The 25,700-nt window shown below is 37.3% G+C and overlaps 1 protein-coding gene across 1 annotated transcript in view; it reads right to left on the reverse strand.

Annotated features, from left to right (window-relative positions):
* Positions 1-18,336, reverse strand: part of CBLB (Cbl proto-oncogene B) — a 208,409-nt gene extending 190,073 nt beyond the window's left edge. The window contains exons 1-3 of the mRNA XM_061194148.1: positions 18,229-18,336; positions 16,711-16,894; positions 3,629-3,879 (exon numbers count right to left, since the gene is read on the reverse strand). Of these exons, the coding sequence (XP_061050131.1) occupies positions 3,629-3,879; positions 16,711-16,878 (419 nt within the window). The 5' untranslated portion in view covers positions 16,879-16,894; positions 18,229-18,336. The remainder of the gene's footprint in view (positions 1-3,628; positions 3,880-16,710; positions 16,895-18,228) is intronic.
* Between the last annotated feature and the right edge of the window lie 7,364 nt (positions 18,337-25,700).

Below are 25,700 nucleotides of genomic sequence, written 5' to 3' on the forward strand. Positions count from 1 at the left end.
TCCCAGAAATACCAGCTCAGAATGGTTTAGACACTGCTGGAGAAGCACCAACTCAGTGTGAGGTTCAGCTGTTTGGGGGGGAGGGGGAACTGGGGAAAAAGTGATACTGGAGAAGGAAGAGGTTTACTATAAACATCAAGCGAGGCATGCAGGCTGCCTCTACCAGAAATCATTATTCCACCCATTCTCAAAGCAAGAGGCTTGCATTACGCACTCTTAATATCTATTTCCACAGCAAATAAACTTACCTAACTATAATTTCTACCTTTCACCCGCTACACATGCCATTTGCTATATCTATTTATTTTTCTATTTATTATATTTATCACATTTGTGTGAAACTGCCTTAAAAATTCAGGCTACTCACATTTTAGCAATCAATCAAAGCATAGCTAGTTCAAAACCGATGCCTGATTTTTTTCGCACTTGCCCTTACATTTAAAACAAATCCACAAAGAAGTTTATTTTTGATACAACAGGAACATTAAAATAAATATTTTGATTCATGTACTCATAGAGTACAGAATCTCTCAGGGAAATGCTGGTTTAGTCAATGAACTCCAAATTACTATTTCTAGTATTACTGTCCTTCATTTTTAGCTTAAAAATACTAATGTCCCTAGTGACATTATTTACAGAATAAAAAAAAAAAAATTGTTCAGAGAATTTATAATATTCCCAATTAGCAGTGTGTAATACATGTTAGATAAGAGTCATACTACTAAAAAGAATATTCAATTGCCTACCAACCCTGAGAACATTCTAAGAAGTTTCTTTTATATTCTATAGAGCAAAACATCCAGAGTTCCGTGTACAGTGGCACGTTTTAGCCTCAGTTACATTTGGAAATCTAAGGGAACACAGAAGTGAATGTTTAAAAATATATTACTACTAAAAGAAACATAAATCAAAAATTTGTCTTGTTACAGTGTACCAAGAATAGTACATTATTATGAATTATGATCATTTATCAAATGTAAGTTTTGCATAAACACAGTGGCCGCTGAACATTATCAGAAAATTGAACATGGATGAAAGAAAAATCCAATTAGAAATATGCTATACCAGCATAGAAGCTAATAAACTTTATTTTAGAATTGAATTTAGGACAGTGACAAAATTTACTTGGACACTTAAAACACAGAATTTACAGAGTTGCCTCATTGTGATCAGTTAGCATTATGCAATCTGTCATTATCTATGGAAATCTACACACAATCAACCAAAATTTATAAAGATTCCACCATGATATGCTCCCACATAAAAAGCCAAAAAAATCTAAATTTATTTATGAAATGGTAGTTATAAGATATTTCCTGAGTTAGAAATGTTTCTAAAAAAGATGTAAAAGTGAGATACAAGTTTACCCCATCATATATTACTACATCCAATTAAAACACTTACACCACTCAAATTCCTAGTCCTAGAAGTTACGCACCTTCTCACTGATCTAATAACCTAAAAAGTAAAATTTCATGGATTACGTTGCTAGATCAAGAAGAATCTCAGGGCTACCAAATGTGAATAAGAAGCGTAAAGATGTTTCTAAAACAAGTTAGTTTTCTTAGATCAACGGTAAAACTACAAGGCAAAAATACAGTTTTAAACATAAACATCTGGCTTCCCATAACCTTGGCCATTCTTGGGAAGTCTATAAGGAGAAGCAATCACTATGATATTTCTATTCCTTACTTCTGGAACCTTGTGGCAATTCAAAATTCCCATTAACAGTCCTGGAGAGAGTCTTAGAGCTTGAAGCTAAAAGGCAGCTAACTGGAAGGGTCACCACCCTCAAGATGTATAAACTGTGGTCCAAGAATATTAAGTGATGAGCCCACAGTTACATAATTGGTTAGACTCCTATGATTATGTTAGGATTCATCACTAATTTAGAGAGCAAATTATAAATAAGTAAACATTTATGCCATTTTACCTTTGGCAGAGGGTTTTACTATGCTTGAACTTGACGGTTTTACTCACTCTGGGTATTTGTTTGGCTGCTATTTACAGACAACTTCAGAGTCTACATACCTAGATAACTGAATTTTCTGTTATACAATCCTATGTTTCATTAGACTATATGAGACTACTGTTTCTGACCTGAAACATTAGAGATTTCTTAGAGGTTTTTCCTACATCTAAGAAAACTAAAATCCAGAGACGTTAAGAGTCTTAAACTAAAATTCACCTCAACTACATTAAGACATTATATATTTTAATTAATATTGATTTTCCAGTCTGGAAATCTAAATAGACTATCACTATCAGTGAATATTCTAGATAGAACTTAAATGTCCCAGAAGTGGAAAACTCTATTTAGTTTAAGATAGATCATGAAATTTAACGTTGAAATAGCCAAACAACAAACTTCAATGAAGAGTCTCTATGTCAAAAATCCTGGCTATAAAATGAGGATTCAGTTGATGTCACTTCAGTCATCACTGACCCTGCTTCTCACTTAATAGTCAAAGTATAAGAACTGAAGTTACATCTTCCACCCACATCTTGCACACCTACACCTCCAATCAAGACTACGTCCGGAAGACACTGTCCAACACCAAATGCTGGTGGAATGGAGCAACAGGAACTCTCACTGCTGGTGGGAATGCAAACAGTACAGCCACTTTGGAAAACAGTTTGGGAGTTTCTTACAAAACCAAACATAGGCTTATCATAATATCAAGAAATCATGCTCCTAAATATTTGCTCAAATGAGCTGAAATCTTGTGTCCACACAAAATCCTACACACCAATATTTATAGCAGCTTTATACATAACTGCCAAAAATTGGAAGCAACCAAGATGTCCTTCAATAGGTGAGTGGACAAACAAACTGTGCTACATCCACGTAATGGTGTATCATTCAATAATAAAAAAAAAATCAACTATCAAGCTATGAAAAGACATGGGATAACCTTAAAGGCATATTGTTAAGTAAAAGAAGCCAGTCTGAAAATGTTACATATTATATGATTTCAACTATATGACATTCTGAAGAAAGCAAAAACTATAGAGACAGTAAAAAGATGAGTGGTTGCCAGGGCTACAAGAGGTGTATGGTGGAGGCAGTGGGGGAGGGAAGCAATGAATAGGTGGGACACAGGGCATTTTTAGTGCAGTGAAAACTATTCTACACGATACCATAATGGTAGATATATGACATTATTATACATTTGTGGAAACTCTGAGAACCGTGCAATACAAAGAGTGAACCCTAATACAAACTATGAACTTTAGTTAATAAAACTGTATCAATACTGGTTCATCACTGTAACAAAAGTACCACCTTTTGCAAGCTTTTAATAATTGACGAAACGGCAAATGGGGGGAGGGAGTATACGGGAGCTCTACTTTCCAAGTCATTTTTCTGCAAACCTAAAACTGCTCTAAAAAATAAAGCTATTAAAACAAAATAAGAACACTGTCTCATGAACTAGCTATTGACACAGATAAATTTGTGTAAACCTTGTGTAAAACTACAAGGTTTAAATAATATGAAAAGCGAATACACAAATGCAATGATATTTCCCCCAAAACAAACACATGGTAACATTTATCCTAACTGTGAAACAAAAAGCAACATAAATGACCTTAACCCTGAGAAAAATAAAATGTGAAATATTCTTACCTGTCCTGCGACTGCTCTTCGTACATCCTCTCCTTGCCTTCTTTAAAGAGTCTTATTGCCCTTTTTGACTTTTTCATTAGACTATCAATGTAAATTTTAAAATATTCATTCTCACTGAGTTGGGCAAGTTTCTGGTTGTCGTCATATTTACTCAATATAAGTCTCAAATGCTGATATGTATCAGGTAAAATATCAAGTATATATGGTGGGCTATTCTTCAACTGAAGTTTGGGATTTTGGCACAGTCTGACCTAAAAGAAACAAAGACAGAAATAAAACATTTTCATATGAACTGCAACACTTTCTTTCACAGAAGAGCTGAGAAAATTATCAAACTATGTACTATTTCTTTGCCTTCCATAATATACATTTTGATTTTTAAATTATGATCAGCAATCTACAAAGAATCTACATTCCCATCTGTTTTCATACAATTAAATACTATTTTCTTCTCTTCTCATTCAGTTTTTCTATGTCAGACCTTAACTTTCAACCCCTAAAGTTTTCATTCTCTCTTCAACATCCCATTGTTCACGGCTTAACAGAACACCAATGTGCTAATTATTATATATCACTAACAGTCTCTTTTTTAAACAAAAATGAGGGAATGGGCCTCATCTGCTGGCCCATTTTAACATTTCACATTCAGAGATTACTTTCCCAGCTAAGGCTCTTTGATAGATTTTAATTTATGTTTTGGTGTATTGTTCCCGAACCCTGAGAAGACTAAAAACAGGTGCTCTTTTAATAACTGAATTATTAAGTAGTAAATGGGTGTCAGGTCAGAACAAGTCTTTTCCACCTCCTCACATTACATCCCAGGCCTAGAAACACATGTTACATAACGGTTCAGTCATTCCATCAGGTGCCACCCAACGACTGGGGCGTTCAGGGCTGCCTGCAGAACCATACCTTCTGCTAGCACGAAAAGGTAGTAATTCTACTACTACATTCACTTCTTTCTACATGTTCATGTGATTTAGTCATAAGTAAGTTTACCCATCTCTCATTCTTACCCCTCCAATCACAGCATAAAGAACCATCCAATTAAACGACTGTTTAAATAAACTCATTGGGAATTGCACAAGTGTGTACATAGTGTAAAGGCACACACTCTTACAAAAGGCAAAATGTACACATCAAAGCAGAGTTACTGAGAAGCTCATGAAGCGTAAGCTTGAGGGTCCCTCAGACACTTGGCCCTCTTCTAAAGGTCTCATCTAAAGTTTTCAAGAGCAAGATATTTTACATACAATTAGTTAAGATTTCTGTCTTTTTCCCAGTACAACATTCTTTCTGTCAAACTTAACCTTCTGTTGGGTGGCACTGAAGGAGCTGGGGGCATTTTTGGAGTCTGGCTAATGGGAATTTGAGCTGAAATACACTAGTTTGGCTTTAAGTGGAAGGTACATGTAAGGAAGGCAGTCACTTCTGGAACTAGTTAAATCATTGTCAGCAGTTGTGATACAAGAATGGCTTCGGGAATATTTCAAGTGTCCATGGTGCTGACCAGCCGAGCACAGGAGCAGGAAGGTCACGTTTAAATTTCGTAATTTGAATGTGTCCAATGGTACCCTGAATTGGAGGCATACGTGGGCAATGGAAGAGAATCAAACCATAAAGTGTACAGAGGGCTTCCCTGGTGGCGCAGTGGTTAAGAATCCGCCTGCCAATGCAGGGGACACAGTTTCGAGCCCTGGTCCAGGAAGATCCCACATGCCGCGGAGCAACTAAGCCCGTGCGTCACAACTACTGAGCCTGCGCTCTAGAGCCCGAGAACCACAACTACTGAAGACCGCGCGCCTAGAGCCCGTGCTCCGCAACAAAGAGGAGCCACCACAATTAGAAGCCCGCGCACCGCAACAAAGAGTAGCCCCCGCTCACGGCAACTAGGGAAAGCCCGCGTGCAAGGAAGACCCAATGAAGCCAAAAGTAAATAAATAAAATAAATAAATTTTTAAAAATAAATAAGTAAAGTGTACAGAGTCTAGATTATTTCTCTGATGTTTGTGGACTTAACCATTTCTTTTAATGGTCTTTCTTTTCATACCCAATTTTGTATTTGTACTTTTTTCTTTAAAAGGACCACTCTAAATTTCAGGTTCCACAAAACACGGATCCACTTTTGGGTACTGATAAAAGTGCCCAGGCCAAATGAAAAAGAGTTGAACATTAATAATTTCAAGAACCACAAACACAATAAATCAAGGAAATGACAACTGAAAAAGTACTCTTAAACTTACTTTCTCACTTGCTTCCTTTGAGAAATGACCATATCTTCTGTGGGGGAAAAAAATCTGGCTCAAACTATCAAGCATCAGCCCCTAATTTAAGACAACCATTTCTCACATTAACTAAGGGCGTTCTATCTCCCTCCTCTTTGTACACAGTGCCTAAAGCAGAACAGTCTAGCATACAGTACAGAACTAATAAATGGATGTATAGATGGTTGGTTGATTGATTCTGAAATTCTTTATATGTATTTTTACACACAGATGTTATTATATTACTTCCTTATTTTCGTGATTGAACTATATAATAGTATTTTCTCCCCTAAAGACAGATAAAGTCCCGAATATATCAATGATTTAACAAATCCTGCTTGAAACAAGATGGTTTTTCAATTCTTAAAACTAAAAGATAATATCACGAGTATACACAAATTTCAAAAATATCACCACCAACATCCTACAGCAGGCAGTTTAATTTCAGCAACATAAAACTTGGTACAACATGTCACAGATTGATAAATTATTAACTTGTAGTTAGGGGGCTAGGCAGTTTTAAATTCACTTCCTCCAACTGGTGAATTTTTTAACTGATAAAAAATTTTTCAGACATTCCAAATTACTGTTCTTTAATAGATTCTTTTAAATGTTACAGATTTTTAATTTACTATTTGCTACCTGGCCTTTTTCTCATTTGTTTTATTTAAATTATAATTCTATCTGAGTATTGATTTGTTCAGTAAAATTGTTTGAATAACTACTATATACCAGGTACTGAGCTTAGTGCCAGGAAATTATAGATGGCTAGAGCATACTTCATGCCTTAAGGAGTCTGGCAGAAGAGACCTAGTTCTCTATAATTAACTTAGGAGCAATGTAATTCTTGCTCTAAGGGATCTTAGTAAAGAGCCTGTCCAATCCATTCATTTTTCAGATAAAGAAACTAAGAACTACAAAGATTAAGGGACTATTGAAAAATCATTAATCCAACACAAGAGTCTGCATCTCATGAATCTCAGGCTGATCTTCTTTCTAACTATATCACAATTTAATCAGAATTAGGCATATAATTAATGATCCCTGGCTAAATCATTTACATTTTTATTTTACTCCATTTGCGAATTTACATGAACTTGAGGACCCATTTGTTAATTCTACACACATTTATGTGTCAGGCATTGTTTCGGGCCCTATGGAGTACAGCAATGAATAAATCACACACCTGTCCTCAAGGAGTGTTCTAGTGAAAAAGACTGGTGGCTTAGAAAAGAATGACAGGAGAATCAGAGTGCTATAATGGAGGAGACTACAAAATGCTAGAGGAGGAATGAAGCAGACACATCTACGTGGCAGGGCCATGAAAAGCATACCTAAATTTGCAAAAGGAATATTCCAGGCAAAGGGATGTGCAGAGGCTTGAGAGGCCCCAGAGAGTAGGGTGTGTGAAGAGCAGTCAGTGCAGTCATTCTAAAAGGTGGGGGCACTGGAGCCCCTGGGTGAGTGGAATGAGGAGATCTTCAATAGGCTAGAGTCAGTTCATCAAGGCCTTTGAAGGCCACACAGTTTTCTAAATCTGCACTTGGGCAAGTGCAACATAAAATGCTGAACTACTATTGTATGCCGCTGACTGTGCAGTTCATCAGTTGGATTAGTATTAAACTCTGTGATTTATGACAACTTTTGCCGAAAATTGCCGAAAATGAATAACCCTATGCCAGGACTATGACTTCCTAGCAGGTCAAATTCAATTCCATTCAATAAATATTTATTGAGTGCCTGCTATGTGCAAGGAACTGCGAAAGCCAGGGCGAGAAAAATTGCTTTTCTAAAACCAGTATTTTAAGGAGAAAAATCAAGCTCACCATTTAAGGTTCAAGTTCAGATTCGAATGACTCAGACTTCTTCTAGAAATATCTAAGTCACTCCCTAGAATGAAAGCGGGTCCCAACACAGGAGAGCTTTCACAAAGAACACATCTACAGTCTCATTATACACTGATGGACTTTTTAGGGCACCAACTGGTACATTAAAGGATTGGTTCATTACCCTTTGCTTTTGAACTAAAAGGTAAAACATTTAGTATTGGAATTGGGCTAAAAATTCCATTATAGTCATTGGCTCAAAGGATTTTAGAGTTAAAGAGGACCTTGGAGGTCACCAAGACCAACTCCTTCCTTGTGACATAACAATACTTAAACACAGAAATGGAACCTAGTTAAGTTTACTGCTCAGAACCCTGCTGTCTGGACTTACAAGTCAGGCACTGTCTCCGTAACAGTAGACAACTGCCTGATGTATTTCTTGAAAATGTATTTAAAGATTTTTAAGTAGACCTCTCTGTATATGTCTATATATGCATCGTCTCACATACATAAAAATATGTATTTTATATTTAATATGGCACTACATGTGTATTTCAGTAAATACATGAATATGTATTCATATACATAAAATATATATTCAACCATATCAAAGCAAAGGCACAAATATAAACACAGGATTTACTAGGGCTACTAGAATCTTCAAAGCCATTAATTATTCTGGAACACTCTTGCATTTAAACAGTTTCTTGACTGTGTTTTAATTAAAATTTCCAGCCAAAAGGTAACAAAGAAGTATTAGGTCAGCTAACATATTTTCTGCAAACAAGGTTCAAACCAGCCCCTGAAACCTATGAAAGAAATTCTACTGAAGCAAATGGAAACTTCAACAGTAAGGAATTGTGCGCATACCATAAAAGACTTTCATTATAAAACACACCTCACCTCGTGGAGCATTCAGTTATATTAAATCATGTATCTGCGAAACGAAATATCCCATTTTTTAAAGACAGTATGGGAAGCCTGAAAGAATCCCTTGTCTGTGCTCCTCACGTAACTGCTGTAAGAGACTCCTTATTGCAGTTACTTAAAAGTATGTCATTATGACAAAAAAGTATCTGTGAGTTCTTTGGGTTCTTTACAGTTTAGTTCAGCAAATCACACCACTAAGTATATAAAAGCATAAAAACTTATACAGCATAAAATTTTAAAAATATAAAAATAAAACAGAACTCTTTCTACATAGAATATTAATTGGGCAAAACAAGAAGGTTAGCATATAACTAACTGGTTATGAGTCTAGAAATTAATCATAGCAGGATTTGGGGGAAACTACCAATTCTTTTATGGTTTTCAAAGAAGGTTTCTTTAGAAAGACACCTTTAACCTTTATAACCTTTTATAACCTTTATAACCTCTTTATAACCTTTTTATTGTTATAAAAAGCACCATTAAATAACTGACTAGTTGTAATTAAGATGTCAATTGTGTATTCATTTGTTCACTATTCATTTGTTCACATATCTATCTTACTGGTCTATCTCCATCACCTAATGTAGGATCTTGCATATAGTAGATGCACAATAAATATTTAATGGAGGAAAGGAGGAAAGGAACAAGTTAAGGAGGAACCTCTCACAAGTAAAGTAATATTACAAACAGGATATCCATACCTATATTGAATAAACCTGTCTACAAATGAATACAAAGCTTGGAAAAGAACTTGATCATTTCAAATATAGGGGGTAAAGATCCTTTTGATTTACTTCTCTTGGAAAGAGGAAGATTCAAGCAGCGTGCTTGAATCTTCATACTATAAACATAGGCATCAGAATCAATCAAACCTGGGATCTAGCCCTGCCAGTTACTAGCTTTACAACCTTGGGCCAGTTTCTTCTTCTGGAAACCATGAAAACTTCTAAAGATGTTACAAATTCTCAGAAGAGGAAATGTAAAGTGCTCTGCACAATACCTGACACATACTGGGCACTGGCAACTTTTTAGGATTTCTTCTCCTTCCATATTATACCACAACATGGCAAAATCCCTGCAGGTTTTGCAAAGATATTAGAATTAGACCAAGGGCACTGGCCACCTTGTTGGGGATCATTAAGAGTTCTTTTATTTAGTTCCTAAAGTTTGTTATACTACCTGAAATCCTTAAAAAGTCTCCTGTTTTGTACAGAATAGGAGCAAATAAGGTTAATAAGCCCAGGTCACTACTCCTGATTTGGAATCAGTACATAGGTACTCAGCTGATCTGGAATCATTTAAAAGGTAGAATACTTAAGAACTATTTTTTGTAATTCCTCTTAGAAAACAGTGTGAGCTTAACAATGATTTAAATGTTAATATGTTAAAAAGCTAAAAATTTAGTCGGATATTTTCAAAATGCTTCTTTAATTACTAGGAGAAAATCAGCATTTACAAATACATTTTAAAAAATCTTAAATATATGCCCAAGCAGAGTAGATAAAAACAGCATTGTGGCATCATTTAAGTCACAGCATGTTTTTAAGGTGATCTTAATATAAAGGCTCAGGACTGATTTCCATTTCAATTTTTTACTTATTTATGCACTTAATTGCTATAAAACTAGTTTAAATATATATTGTTTATTCTATAATATACAATTTTAAAACATGATTTAGACATTACAAATGTTACAAGTTAAATCACTTCTTGACAACCCAACATAAAATTTTAAAATTCCCCAAAACGTCTCTGTATATTTCCTTACTTCCCTCTTATCTAAGCGGAAGTTACAGTTATCTACCAAGGATTACCCTTCTACTTGTTCTTAGCCTCTCCTTCTCACATTGTAATCCAGGATGCCACTTTATCAATTATTTCTTCTTCCCTTACATCTTAAATCACTCCCTACCTACATTCCTTCCCCTAAATCCGTGAACTTCTCCAATAGCACCTACACACAAAGTTATGCTCTGCTCAAACCCTCAAGCTATCTATCAGAACTTTCTTTCTTTGCACTAGTTGTCCCAGTTCTAGAACAATTTTAAAATAATCCACATACTCGTTTTCATCTAGCTCTCACATAAGCAAAACTACACTGAAAGATCAACAATGGACTCGACTCAAGAAATTCAATGACTTCTTAAACTTTCATTCAGCTTGGTTTTCTCCATTTGAACTTGGTTTTCTCAGACTTTGAAACTATCTCCTCATTAAAGCTATCTCTACTCAGGAAATCAGTATGCTCTCATTCTTCTCCTGTCTGTCTCATCACTGTTCTTTGCAGGATTCTCTTTCCTTCACTGCCATCTAATTATAGATACACACCCAATACAGCCGAGAATTCCAATCTCTAACTTCTTCTGCACCTCTCACCTTCTATTCTGCCCTCCAACTCTCTTGTTGTTCTATAGCTTGAAATGCTGCCTCTATGGGCATATCTACCAAACATATGTCTCTAGTTTCAACTTCTCTCTTTAACTGCACATTCAATTTTCTGACTTCAAAATGGATTTCACTCTGGCAAGTCAAACTCGACATGGCCAAAAACAAACTTACCATGCACCAGCCCCCAAGCTTCCTCTTTTTCTTCCTATGTTTCTTATCTCATTAAGGGCATCACTGCCTTTAGAGTCAACTAAGCTGAAAACCTCAAGAGTCACTTTCACTTCAACTTCTCGTTCATCCTCTATCTCTGAAGGGTCACCAGGACCTTAGATTTTACTCCAAAATGCCTCCCACGTTTGAACCAACACTTGCTATATCTACTGTCAATTCTCTAGCTCAGCCCTTCATTATTTCTTGCCCAGTCTGTTTTAATTCCTCTTGATCATTATTTCTACTTTTAAGGGTTTCTTTTTTCTCTTAATTCATCCTTTCTAGAGTCAAGACAGTAATTTATCACAGCATAGCCTTGACTTTCTCTCACTCTGCTCAAACATCTCAGTGTTTCTCTGCCTACCAAATAAAGTCCAAATTCCTTGACAAAACAGTCAAAGCCTCTTCATCTTTCTCTAACTAACCTTCTTTCACTCAGCAATCTCCCTTTACTCATCATTCCTTCTGCCTGATGTGTCCTCACTTCACTGGAATCCAAAACATCCTCTAAAAAATAGCTGGATAATACCTCCACTATGCTGCATTCTACACCAACTTTTCACCCCAGCAAGCAACACTCACATCTACCAGATGCTGTGTTACACTTTATTTACACCGTATTACAGCACTTAACTACACCCTACAGGATAACATGGTTATCTATGATTCTCTATCTTTCCATACTTAGGATATGATAAATGAATGATGAAATAAATAGATAGCACAGAAAGCAACTCTGAAAGAAAGAAAGAATTTGATTCAAAATCTGAATGGTTAAAATTCTACAGGAGTTAAAAGATAATAACTGATTAAGGCTTCTGCTAAAGGTATGCTCCATATCACACGGATAAAAACCCAGGGAACTCTTGGGAGGATTCCTTTAAATCTTTTACTTTATCCAAAAGCTTTACCTAGAAGTGACAGGAGGCAAACTTTGGGATCACTTCATTTATCTAAGCACAAATCAGGATCTAACTCAGTAGTAAACAAAATAACCCAGACACGTAATGTGTTACCATCTATCAAAGTCTACTAGGGCCCATGATTCTGCTAATATAGAACAACCTCACTAAGGAAACAGAAATATGTGAAGAATAATTCAAATAAATGATATTCCCTGTTCTAAGGGCCCAAGGACCGATATTCTCAAACTGAACAAACACAAACAATAGGCATCCAAAATCCGAATTATATTCCACATGCAATATTTTTCAGAGGTATGAGTAATTCAACTTAGAAAAGAATACTTACTCTTATTTTTTAATAGCTGCATATAATTTAAGCATTTTTGATTGACAAACTTTAAAATATATTATGGTTGAAGTGAAATTATAAAGATAGAGAATAAATTATATTCCAAGCTTGACAAATGTACTAAATGTACTGAGGGTAAAAAGCAGGAAAAGGCTGTTCGGTATCATCACTTTTTAAATGTTTTTAAAACTCTTTCAGTAATGTAATTTCAAATGAATGACAAGGACAGCAAGACAAAAACGTAGGCAGGTACTCAACTTGCTTTGCTCTTTGGCATCAATTAATTACTTTTTAATTTCCTGAACAGCCATGTACGCTCAGTACATTTAGTATCTATTAGATGGAAAATTGTTTCTTCCACTTTCCATCACCTGGCTAAGATGCTTGTGAAAACCATGCTCAGGAACCTCACATTAATAAATCATCATTCCTACCATACTGATTAGCAATCATTTCCTTACCCTCACCACAGCATTTCCAACAAGAGTACAATAATGCTATTCCTAAAGGCAGTGGGCAGCAGAATCCAGACAGACAACAGTCTGAGCAGTGGCCAGAAAAACAAGACAGATGTTCTCGACTGCTCCCACTGTACTTTGTATAGGTCTGTATTACAGCCCCTTCCATACTACATGGCAATTATCCACTTATATGCCTGGCTCTGATGCTGGTCTCTGAGTTCCTTGACAGGTCAAGGGCAGAGTTATATCTTGTATAGCTTTGCATCCGCAGGTAATAAGCACTTCAGAGAAACACAGTAGGTCCTCAAGAAATGTTTAAGTGTTTAAGAACCTCCATCTCGGGCTTCCCTGGTGGCGCAGTGGTTGAGAATCTGCCTGCCAATTCAGGGGACACGGGTTCGAGCCCTGGTCTGGGAGGAGCCCACATGCCGCGGAGCAACTAGGCCCGTGAGCCACAATTACTGAGCCTGCGTGTCTGGAGCCTGTGCTCCGCAACAAGAGAGGCCGCGAATAGTGAGAGGCCCGCGCACCGCAATGAAGAGTGGCCCCCGCTTGCCTCAACTAGAGAAAGCCCTCGCATAGAAACGAAGATCCAACACAGCCATAAATAAATAAATAAATAAATAAAAATAAACAAACAAACAAACCCAAAGTTTAAAAAAAAAAAAAAAAAAGAACCTCCATCTCTGTAAGAGCTTTGGGACAGACTCCACATTTCAGGTGTATTTGAACCTTCCTGTGTATTCATGAGTAACAGTTCTGTCACTATATCAAACAGGCATCTATTGACCTGAAGAGTTTGGGGTCAGCTATTGATTTACACTGACACGTAGAACTAAAACCAGAAAATATGTCTAAATGAGATGCTTTGGGATATGCTACTATTCTTTTTCTCAATAAATGTACTCTGCTAAGTCTGTGCCACCGATGTTTTCTTACAAAACACTTTACATCTTACAAGGAACACAGCTGAGCAATTACTCCCTCCCACTCTCAGTGACCTTGTATAGAAAGCCTGCCCTCTGAAAACATAACAATTAGTTGGAACTGGAATTTCAGTTGACTGTTTTAAATTCTAGAGGCCAGGGAATGGTGTAACTACACATTTACTAGATATTTCCCCTACAGTCTAAGACTGCTTCATTGCCCTGTGAGATGTTATTTTACTTTATAAGTGGCTGAGACGACATACTGTACTTGGAGCTTGTTTACAAATTTACACTTCTAAGGTTTGACCTTGTTGCAGAGGCTTCATAAAGAAAAAATGCCAAATGCTTAATCTTGCCTTTTACATAACTACCAGTTAGAGTTGAACGTTACTACTTTCCGTTATTCAGAAGCTAAACTCCTACTATTGCAGTTATTTTACAAAACAGGTAATGTGTCAAGGGGTTAACTTTTGGACTAATAATAAAGTTCCTGATGTAATCACCAGGACAGTGTTGATATTATGAACCACTTCCTTCACCACTGACAAGGAAGGAAAGACAAACACATGTGGGTGATTCTTCTGCATTACACAATTAAATAAAATAGACTTTCCAAATAGTAATTACCAATGCTTTTTTATTACTGTGAGATAGAGTAGCAATAAACATACTGGACTCTTTTAAAATGATTTATACGGTTTCCCTCCACAAAGCCCACGAATGCATTCATAAATGAACACAACAATTTTCAGCCTTGACAAATAATGAAGACAAATAGGGAAAGCCACACAATGCACCTCTGGCCAACCCCCATACCCACATTCCACTAAGTAGAGACTTTAGGTAGTAGATTTCCTTGTGAGTCAAGTTTCTCAATTGGAAAGGCTAAACACAAACCCACAAAAGGGTTAACAAAACAAACAATGGCAGAAGCTTAACTATCAAATAACCATCTATTTTACCATAACCCATGGTGAAATAATTAAAAGAGGATAAAACTTAGGTTAACAATCGGTTACAGACCAAAATTACACACACATTTTTTAATGTTTCAAAAATAATGACTCTATATTACCTACAGTTTACCACTTCCTTATATAAATCTTTTTCATTTGATGTTCTAACATTTACTCACAATTGTACAAATTCTGACCACTCAAAGAAGGGGTGGGGAGAGAGGAGCAGCTCCCTGGTAGAATCTGACCCATTTTTGCACACTCATATAACAGATAAGTTAAAGAAAAACCCTGAATCTCCTTCTCTTATGCCCAACTAACGGTTCAGGCATGAGAGTGACCTTAAATTGCTTACTCCTTAGAAAAGCAAAGACAGCTAGTATTGTGCCTGTCAAATATATACAATTTTTCCAACTGCATGCTTCTCATTCTTAAGTATCCAATGTTAAAATCAAAACCTGACCTCAAGCAGCAAGTTGCAATGTTCTGACACTATGACATCATTCTGTCTGGAGCACTTTAATATCACAATTTGAATAAATTGGCAGAAGCTTAAATAGGTCACACTGAAGCCTAAAACTAACGATATTTATCTAACAAAAATATTCTGGCTCTGCCTTTAGCATCACCAGCCATATAATGCCAGGTCCATTGTTCATCTACCCATCTGTGCTTTTCATAAGGATAAATGAAAATAAAGTAAATCTTATCCCCTTCCTGTATTGCTAATACCACTGACAGTGGCTTTTTGCGGCAAATATTTGAACACTGTTACAAACCAAAGTAAAGTTGACTGCTACCATATGACTTTGTGAAGGCTTTAGCACACACCTACAAAAAAATATTTTTTTAAACCTCCATTTCTGCATTTATAAAGACATCAAGAGCCCTGCATCAACTAACTTTATAATTAGCCCCAAATATCTATGAAATAAAACCATAAGGCGCTACAAACATTTACCAATATATAGGGTACAGTACTACTGCTTCAAGAGAAAAACTATTAATTTTGCACAACAGCAAGCTACATCTTAATTATGTTTATTTCATAATCCTACTTAGTAAAATAGGACACAGCTACAGTTTTCTCCATAGACCCCTGTGAAGTATTCAGGTTGCCTAGACTTCTCTGGGCACTGACAGCCAGCATGATTTCTTCTTATAATATTGTAGTTAATCTGAAAGCAACATGCAGAAACCACAGAAGTTTCTGATACTCTCAGTCCCACCACCTCCATCATAAATTTTCCTTTCACAATAAACAATGTGCAATCAAAAAGGTTTCCTGTTTCAAAATGGAATAGATGAAAGAAACTGTAACTATCATTAACAACAGCAAAAAAGTTCCTTAATGAAGATGAATTCTCAAAGATGAAAATGGAAACTCTCAAACACTGCTTCCTCACTTAAGGACTAATCTGGTTCTTTCCCCAGTAATCATTCTCAGCATCATACACTATGGTTGTCATGAGTGGTCCGTCAGAGACTTTTCTTAAATTACTTGTATACACTCTTTTGTTATCTAACAGCAAGACAACCTTACATAAGATGTAACGAACACATCCAAACTATTCTATGCCATGCACCAACAAAGAGCAGCCAACAGTAAAAACTTTGCATATCTGAGTCACATAGAGGAACTTTGAACCTTGAAGAGTAGGACAAAAGGTAAAAAAACAAGTCTTAGCTCTGAACCCAACTTTTCTAAACACCCAGAGCAGATATAAGAAAGATGGTCAATCCAAAGCAAAAGATTGTTGCTACAACAAAAACTATTATTAAGTAACAGTACAAATAAAACTGGAGAAACCAGCCACATCCAGGGTCAACCTGCTGTATACAGACACGGTCAGACAGAACTTACCACTTTGTCCATGAGTTTCCAAGTTTTCTCCACAGTCCTGCGATCTGCTGCTGCTTGCTTAGGGGGTCCAACTGCATCTTGAATAGCATCAATAATACCCAAAATTCGTCCTTTTCGGGGGTTTCCTCCTCGACCACCAGGGTTTCTGCCATTCATAGAATTTGCCATCTGGAATCTTAGTTCTCTGAAAGGGAAATTAAAAAAAAAAAAAAAAAGTTAGTTGGTCATGAAAATATTTACCCAACAGAAAACAGGTTAACTTGTACCCACTACATCCTCCTCCATCAGTGAGAACAAAATCCAGGGCCCCAGATTCAACTTTTCAATAACGTGTGAATTTACACTCTCAATCTTTACACACAACAAACAGGTTTAGTAGCAATGACCTTAGATTTGTTTTTGGAACACTAAGAGTTAAAGATGCAAGTAGTGAAGGCTTGATTAATACCAAACTCATAACAATAAAAACTTATATAGATTTCCTCCAACTAGATAAGAACACACTGTTCTGTTTTTCCCCTCCCTGCCTTAATCCCAATTCAAAAGACTAGAACTGAAGCCCCCAGAAAACCTTTTGGGAGCCTCCCTCAAAAACCGCACTTTCACTCTGTTAGATTTCGTCAAGTTATATAAACGTAAAGATAATTCTACAGGAGCTTTAAGGGGCAAGTCTGCTGTCAACAAAGGCTTAGGACTTGGATTTTACCCGCTAAAACCACCAACTACGGACTCATGAACATGGACACACGAACACACAGTTCTTTAACCAACGCGGTTGAGGAGTTGCGCCCAAGTTAAGAACCAAATAAACCAACACACAAATAACCCATTTTAAAAGAGAGAGTGAGAAACTGACAAGAGCGGGCACAGAAAGGAGGAGAGAGTTCACTTCTTTCGCTCCTCGCCTCTTGTCTCATCCAAGTGGGGTGGGGGTAAGGGGTCCAAAGCTTTGTTTCGGGACATCTGTGCCTCCTCCCGGCTCAGGCCCCTCCCCTGCCACTCTCGGATCACAGCTGGGGGAGGAAGGTAGACAGAGAAAGGACAAAGTATCGCCTCGCGCCTCCAGCGTCCGCAGCCCGGTCCGTCTCGGGCGCTCTGCGCTCGGCTCCCCGGGTTGTCTGCAATCCCAGCCGCCCGTCTCCCTTTACTCCCTCTTCCTCCCTCCCTGGCCCTGCCCAGGTCCGGGCTTTAAATACCCCTCTTCAAACTGTGACGGCGGCGGCGACAGCAGCTGGAAGCCGGGGCTGTCCCCTCTTCCTCTGTGGCCCGCGCCTGGCTGCCCCAGGGCCCCCAGGGCGGAAAGCAGCGTCGAGTCTCCCCGGCGCCCCCTTCCCTCCTGGCCTCTCGGCGCAGTAGCTGCCCAGAGACACGCGTGTGCGCGGGTCCGACTGTACGCGCACGAGCCCAGGGTGCGTGGGCAGCCCGGGCAGGGAGTGTGTAATCGCGGTGAAAACCCCGCTCCCGAGGAAGGAGTGACCCAGAGCACCGGCCTTCGAGACAGGGAAACGCAACAATTACCGTCAAGACCAGTCCACGCCCGCTTTCCCCTCCCGCCCGGCTCTCGGGGAGGCCGCGGGACGCTGCAGCAGCACTAGCCGGAGGAAGAGACCACTCGCTGGCCACCCCACCCCTGTAGGATACACACAGAGAGAGCCAGCCGCGGGGCGGGACCGGGGGCGGGGCCGCGCGCGACTGGGCCAATCCCGAGCACCCGTGCCCTGCCCGACAGCGGGCGGTGCCAATGGGCGGGAGGCGCCCGTCCTCCTCGCGCTACCACCCGGTCCACGTCTCCCACAGTACACAATGGCCCCAGAGGAAGGCCCGCTTGCCGCACGTCCCAAATGGAAAGGGATTCGGAGGGAAATGGCGGGACTGGACTCACCCGAGAACGAAAGTGGAAAAGGGAAAGGAAATGGAAGAAAGGATGCAAGGCACTAGGGAATTGACCAATAAGGAGTGGGCGGGTGGGCGTGAGCGTTGGGAACCGGAGCCAAAGCGGACTCCGGCTAAAAGGCGGGACTTCCTGCTTCGTTCACTTTCCTAGTCTTTTGTTTCATAGCAACAGAGTAGTGGCTGAGAGGGTGTTGCTTCTTTACTCTGGGCGGATCCGAGGCTGAAGAATTCATCTCCCTAGGGCTGCCAAACTCTTCTACCCAGGACAGCAGCCAAACAGGTCTAAGGCATGGCTTCTTGTTGACTGTCAAAAAAAGAGCAGTCACTCAGCTTCTAAGATGAAGTATAAGCCTTTCATAGAATAGACTAGGGTTAACACCTGATTGCCATTCAAAACTTCTTAAATTTCTGAGTGTGCTTCCCTTTTACTGTTAGTTTTAAAGAATTGCTGATCAAACATCAGGTTGATGAAAAAGTAAATAGTTGACACCGCTGGCCAAATTGTCTCTACTAATCGTGCCAGGGCAGTGAAAGAACCAGACTATGTGGGTTGCTAATGTATACAATGTACCTTTTTATTTAGTGCAAGTTGTGTATAAATGACTGAAGAGGAAACAGCTTTTGTATTTTGTCAGTCACTTTTACTCTGTGTCTGCCATTCTCTCCCAGCATTTGTAATCTCTCTGTGGCTCCATCCTTATGTCTTTAGAAACGTCCGCATCTGGCTAATCTTAAAAGGAAAAAGCTACTGTGCTGGGATCCTTCTTTCAGCAAGATCATATATTAAACAAATGCCTTCTATTTCTATTTAGCTTCAGCCCCACCACAGGTGCTACTAACAATTGCTCTAGATTGTCATGCTTCGGAATTTTCTTTCCACCTCAGTTGGTAGTGTTGAATACACTTTACACCTTGGGCTTCTCAGATGTTGTAATATTTTGTATACAAAAAATATTTTTTTTAATTCTTTCCCTAACCAGTTAACCAGATAAAACGTTTCTTAATGGTTCTAACCACTTTCTACCTAAATAACCATTTTAGTACTGTGGTAATTACTGTCAAGGATCCTGAGTTGTTATAAACATTCTTTACAGCCCTAAATTCAGGTGGTTAAGATTTTCATTTGATTAAAACAGGCAAAACGTGCTCTTTGCAACTAGCCAGGTGATAAAATGTGGTTCATGAAGTAATTTTGTTTCTTTGCCATTTTTTCTATGCCAATAATTAAAGAGTAGTTCCTTGTTTTCACATTGCGTTTATCTACTTAAGTACTGGCCTCTCCATATCTCCTCCACCCATGCCTATCTCTTTTACTCATAATAACAGTAGCTAAATTTACTAAAGGAAGACTGCAAAAGGAAAAAACGTATTGGGTCACCTTTGAAATAAATCCAAAAAGAATATATGTATAGAAGGTTTTTCAGCATGTAGAAAAAGAGTAGCTTAAGGAAATATTACAACTAAGTACATTACTCATATTCATATCTAGATAAATGCAGAATAAGTAAAATACATGTTATAGCATGTGGCATTCCTTTGATGTTAGTTTTGCAACTGAAAGAGATGACTTAATGAGAAAATAGCACTGCCTACGGAATCAAGCACATCATATTGAAACAAATTACAAGTTTTGTGGGATATAGTTTTATATATATGTGTGTGTATAAATATATATATATACATATATATATTAAACACATACACACACAACACACATACGTATATATATAATACCAAGGATTTACAGCTTCATTCTCCACTAGCTATTTTATCAAAGCCATCTTGAATCCAGGTCAAATTCTGGTGTAGTAGAGTTCCCATTTGAACCCTACTAGGATTCAGTATTTGCTTATGTCTGATGAACTGAGGGAGTAGTAGCCCTCCCTGCAAACTATTAGCATGAGTTGATGTATGTGGGAGAATAAAGACCTGTTGGGATGAACCTTCATATCCCAGATGCTTCCAATGAAGACACAAGAGATAAAACATAATAAAGGACTGCATGCTGAGGGCTATAAATAAAAGCACAAAGAAGTGTTTTCATAGGAGACTTTGTGATACTCAGAGCATAAGTAGTAGTACTTCAAGGTGACAGAGTTGGCTAGAGAAATACTCTCCTCATTTCCGCATAGAACAAGTCAATCTCCAACATGGTGCAGTTTAAGGTGAATACAGTATCCTTCAGCAGCATGGTGATTTGTAACCTAGAGGGAACTTGGGTACGACACCTTTATAGGAGAGGAGTGTTCTCCTGGAAGATCCTGGCATGAGGGAGAATGGTGAGACTCCTAACAAAGAGCTTTCCAAGCACCATAACAGCCAGTAAGTGAATAATATAAACAAACTGATTGTAAGTTTATGTGAGACCCTTCCCTTAGGACTCCCAGAAAAAACTGGGAGACATTGTGGCGGGGGTACTGAGAAATTCTGTAATGGCAGATATGAACGCTTGTCATCTGAGCATTAATATTAGACATTAATATATGTAGTCACAGGCGGGTGCCATTTGAGAAAATGCAGATTAGAGTCCTGTCTTTAAACACAGGAAAAGTTTTTTAAAAAGAAGACACCTATTTGGGCAAATATTTATACTTTTTTCATTCGGTTCAATTTTTCTTCTTTTCTTTTTTCTACTTTCTCCAAATTCACAGGTGACCCATGTGATATTAGACTAGTTGACTAAATAACAAAGCCTTCCTGTAACTTATTTGATCTATAAATAGCTACTCAAAAACTATTTGTTGAATGAATGAATTGACTGTTTGAGGATACTGTATAGGAAGTATAAGGTTGTCCCTGTTTCTGTGCAATGGAGTGTCCACTTTATTCACAATTTCAAGCAAGATGTTACTCTTCCTACCAGGTAGATTTACAATGCCCCTCCAACTCAAAATCAGAATGACACAACACAAAACAGTAATCTCCCAGGGAGATTGTGGACACAAATTCACAGGTTAAAGATAAATAAGTGGATTATTACCTAGTCATACTGGGGTATAACAAGTCATCCCTTATTAAGGGTAATAGATTTCCATCTTTCCTTAACAACACATACCAATAGCTAGCAGTGAGGTATGCTGATCTATGGATTCACCAGATAGAGCCAGAATCTAAGTACTAGTTTGGGATCAACTGGAATTCTTGCTTAACAACAAAAGCAACAATAAATAACAATGCCTTAAACAAGATAGAATCTTATTTCTCTCACACGTAGAAAAAGTCTGAAAGTAGAAATTACAGGTAAGAATGGTGGCTCCACAATTTTTTCAAGGACCCGAGTTCCTATCTTTCCTCTGTATCATCCCAGCACCTTTTTTCTCACCCTCAGATCACCTTATGTTCCAAGATAGCTATTGGTGCTGCAGCTATCATCACTTATTTTCAGGTTAAAAGCTAAGAGGAAAGGTAGAAGGGTATTACAAACTTCTCCCTGAATCAATTTCCTTTAAGTAATTTTCAGAGAACTCCCACAAATATTTCTCTTTAATAGCTCAAGGCCAGGACTCAGTCCCATGGTCAAACTTAGCTGCTAAAATATCTGGAAAGCAATGTGCTTTTTATTATAGGAAGCAATATAACCAGCTAAAATTTTGAGTTTTGTTTCTAAAGAGAAAGAGGTGAATAGATGTTTGGCAAGAAACCAGCCAATACTATCACAAAGGTCTTGTTCAAGAATTAAACTTATGGGCTTCCCTGGTGGCGCAGTGGTTAAGAATCCGCCTGCCAATGCAGGGGACACGGGTTCGAGCCCTGGTCCCGGAAGATCCCACATGCCGCGGAGCGGCTGGGCCGGTGAGCCACAATTACTGAGCCTACGCGTCTGGAGCCTGTGCTCCGCAACGAGAGAGGCCGCGATAGTGAGAGGCCCGCGCACTGCGATGAAGAGTGGCCCCCACTTGCCACAACTGGAGAAAGCCCTAGCACAGAAACGAAGACCCAACACAGCCATAAATAAATAAATAAAATTTAAGAGATAAAAGAAAATCAATAATGAAAAAAAAAAAAGAATTAAACTTATGATTAATAAATCAGTTCTTGAAACAAAAACTAGAGATTGCAGGTGGTATGAGATACCAAAAATTTGAAATACCAGATACCAGATAACATATATATGTTTTATACATGTAAATTTATTTATTTATACATGAGATATTTATATATATGAGGTACATATATGTATGTGTGTATGTGTATATATATGTGTGTATATATATATATACACATACACACACACACAATCTATATACATATATATATGTGTATATATGTGTATATGTGTATATATATATGTGTGTATATATATGTGTGTATATATATACACATATATATATGTGTATATGTGTATATATATGTGTGTGTATATATATATATGAGGTACATATATGTATGTGTGTATGTGTATTATATATGTGTATATATATACACACATATAACATATATGTTTATATATGTAAATTTATTTGTTTATATATATGAGGTACATATATGTATGTGTGTATGTGTATATATATATGTGTATATATATATATACACATACACACACACAATATATATACATATATATATGTGTATATATGTGTGTATATATATATATGAGGTACATATATGTATGTGTGTATGTGTATATATATATGTGTATATATATATACACACATACACACACACACAATATATATACATATATATATGTGTATATATGTGTATATATATATATATGAGGTACATATATGTATGTGTGTATGTGTATATATATATACACATACACACATACACACACACACAATATATATACATTCCTTAGAAGAAACCAGCATCTGCTATTTGCTATTACTGGACACAAATATCATTAAAGTTTATTATATGTAAATAAACATAGTAAATTATATACAATTCTCATTACAACATGTGAGCCCAGTAATCCTGAACAATTTCAATATCACAGGGTGCAGAATGAGCAAAATTAAGTAAGCAGCTTCCTTAATACATTTCTATCCTAAAGTTTATATCAGACTAAATAGTTGCATATTTGGAAAAAATAACATCTGCAAAATCACTTCCTTGTGATTTTGTTTCCCAGGCTATTGATTCTCAGATTAATTATTTTCCAGACTGTGATTTATTTGGCAGGTATTCTTTGGGATAAAATGGGTTTATACCAAAGTGTTAAATATAGCTACTTTAAAACTTGGAATAAACCTACTATTTTGTCTCAGTTCTGTATTCTTTTGTACCCCCGTTGCATTCTTTTTATTTCACGGTACATTTTCCATGTTCCCTAACATGCCTTGATTCAGAAATATATGGATAATTTTCTTTTCCCTCAAGAGTTTGTGTGAAGAATGTAAAATGTGATAGAATTTGTCACAATAATTTATCTATAGTCCCTACACATTTTGATGTATACCACATTAATACAACATTGAATTTTCATTTTTCAATTAAACAAAATGTAAATTCAGAATTTCAAGGCTGAAGGGCATCTCATTACTGATCACATCACTCAGTTTGGCAGATCTGGAAACTGACAAATTTATTCAAGGTGATTGGACCCTAAAAAAATACAGACAATAAACTCAAATTCACAGGAGATTAATGTGTAGTATAAAAACCATGTAATTATGTGAGAAATATAACTGCTAATCAGACCAGTATTAATATAGACAAGTTACATATTCATTTTTCTCCTCAAGAAGCCAAATTAAGACCAGAAAGTTCCAAAATGAATGTATAAATCAGAAGCAAATTACCTGCAGGAGTAAGTCTAATAATGTCAATAAAATTCTAATATATTCTAGACCTACAGAAGGTCTTCTCTACTGGTTTCACAGTTTCCCATTCTCAAGGTACAGTAAGTATCCTTTTCTATTTTAAATCTCTTGATTGTTTCAGGACACAACATTTATTAGTATCCATTTTTATTTTATCAGCTGTGACTTCTAACTACTCATTCACTCATTTATTCAACAAACCTTTTCTGAGCATCTAATATATGCCAAACATTATGCTAGACACCAGAGAGTACAAAGATGACCAAGCACCAGTCATTGTTTCCAAAGAGAGAGCAGGCATATAAAAGATCATTATAAACTTAAGTGGTAAAAACAGTAATTTCTTTAGGCAGAAATCATTATGAGAAACTGAGGAAAGGCACTTAACCCAGCTTGGAAAAAGTGATTACAAAGCCGAGACTTATGAAATGAATAGGATTAACAGTTAAACACGAAAGGGTCATTCTAGTCAGAGGTGACCTCATGAGCAGGGGCACAAAAGAAAGAAAACAAATATGTATGTACAGGGAATAAGTGGGTCCATTTTGTGGGAAGCAGAGAAAGGTAAATAAAAGGCAAAAAGTGGCAAGTGATGAGTAAAATAAGGCCTCAGGTGCCCAACTGAAGAACTTGGATGTGATCCTTTTTTTGATGGGAAGCCATTAAAGTGTTTGAAACCAGGGGAGAGTGTTCTGGATTAGAAAAGTAAGGGGGATGACATTGTGACATTTATATTTCCAAATGATCACCCTGATGGTCAGATTGATAATAGATTGCAGAGGGATGAGACTGAGGCAGGGTGGCCAGTTAGGACATATGCAATAAGTAATGATGAGGACCTAAAATGAGGCAGTGGTACTGGAGATAAAAAACAAGTGACATATTTGAGAAATACTGAGAAAAGTAGTTCCCATCTGCCCATTAGAAAAACAAATTTCCGGGCCCCATTATCAGAGATTCTGCTTTGATTGAGCTAGTATAGCATTGAAACTTCCCAGGTGATCCTAATTAGCAACTGAGGCAGATTAGTTAATTAACCAGATTAGTTATCTTTGTAGTAACTGATAATTACAGAAATATGAAAAGTGCAGAAAATGGAGGAGTCAGGAATGATGGTCAAAATTCTAGCTTTAATGACTTGACAAAAGATAGGCTCAACAACTAGCATAAAGAATATCAAGGGACAGTCTATTTAGGGAAAAGGGAGAATTAATTTGCTTTTTAAAATTCGAAAATGTAAGGCATCCACTGAGTAAGCAGAAGGATATTTTAGTTAGATGATGGGACATATGTGATCATAGGTTTGGCAACACTGACAGGTGAGAAATA

The sequence above is a fragment of the Eubalaena glacialis genome, chromosome 6 (genome assembly GCF_028564815.1).
Source record: "Eubalaena glacialis isolate mEubGla1 chromosome 6, mEubGla1.1.hap2.+ XY, whole genome shotgun sequence".
Classification (NCBI taxonomy): domain Eukaryota; kingdom Metazoa; phylum Chordata; class Mammalia; order Artiodactyla; family Balaenidae; genus Eubalaena; species Eubalaena glacialis.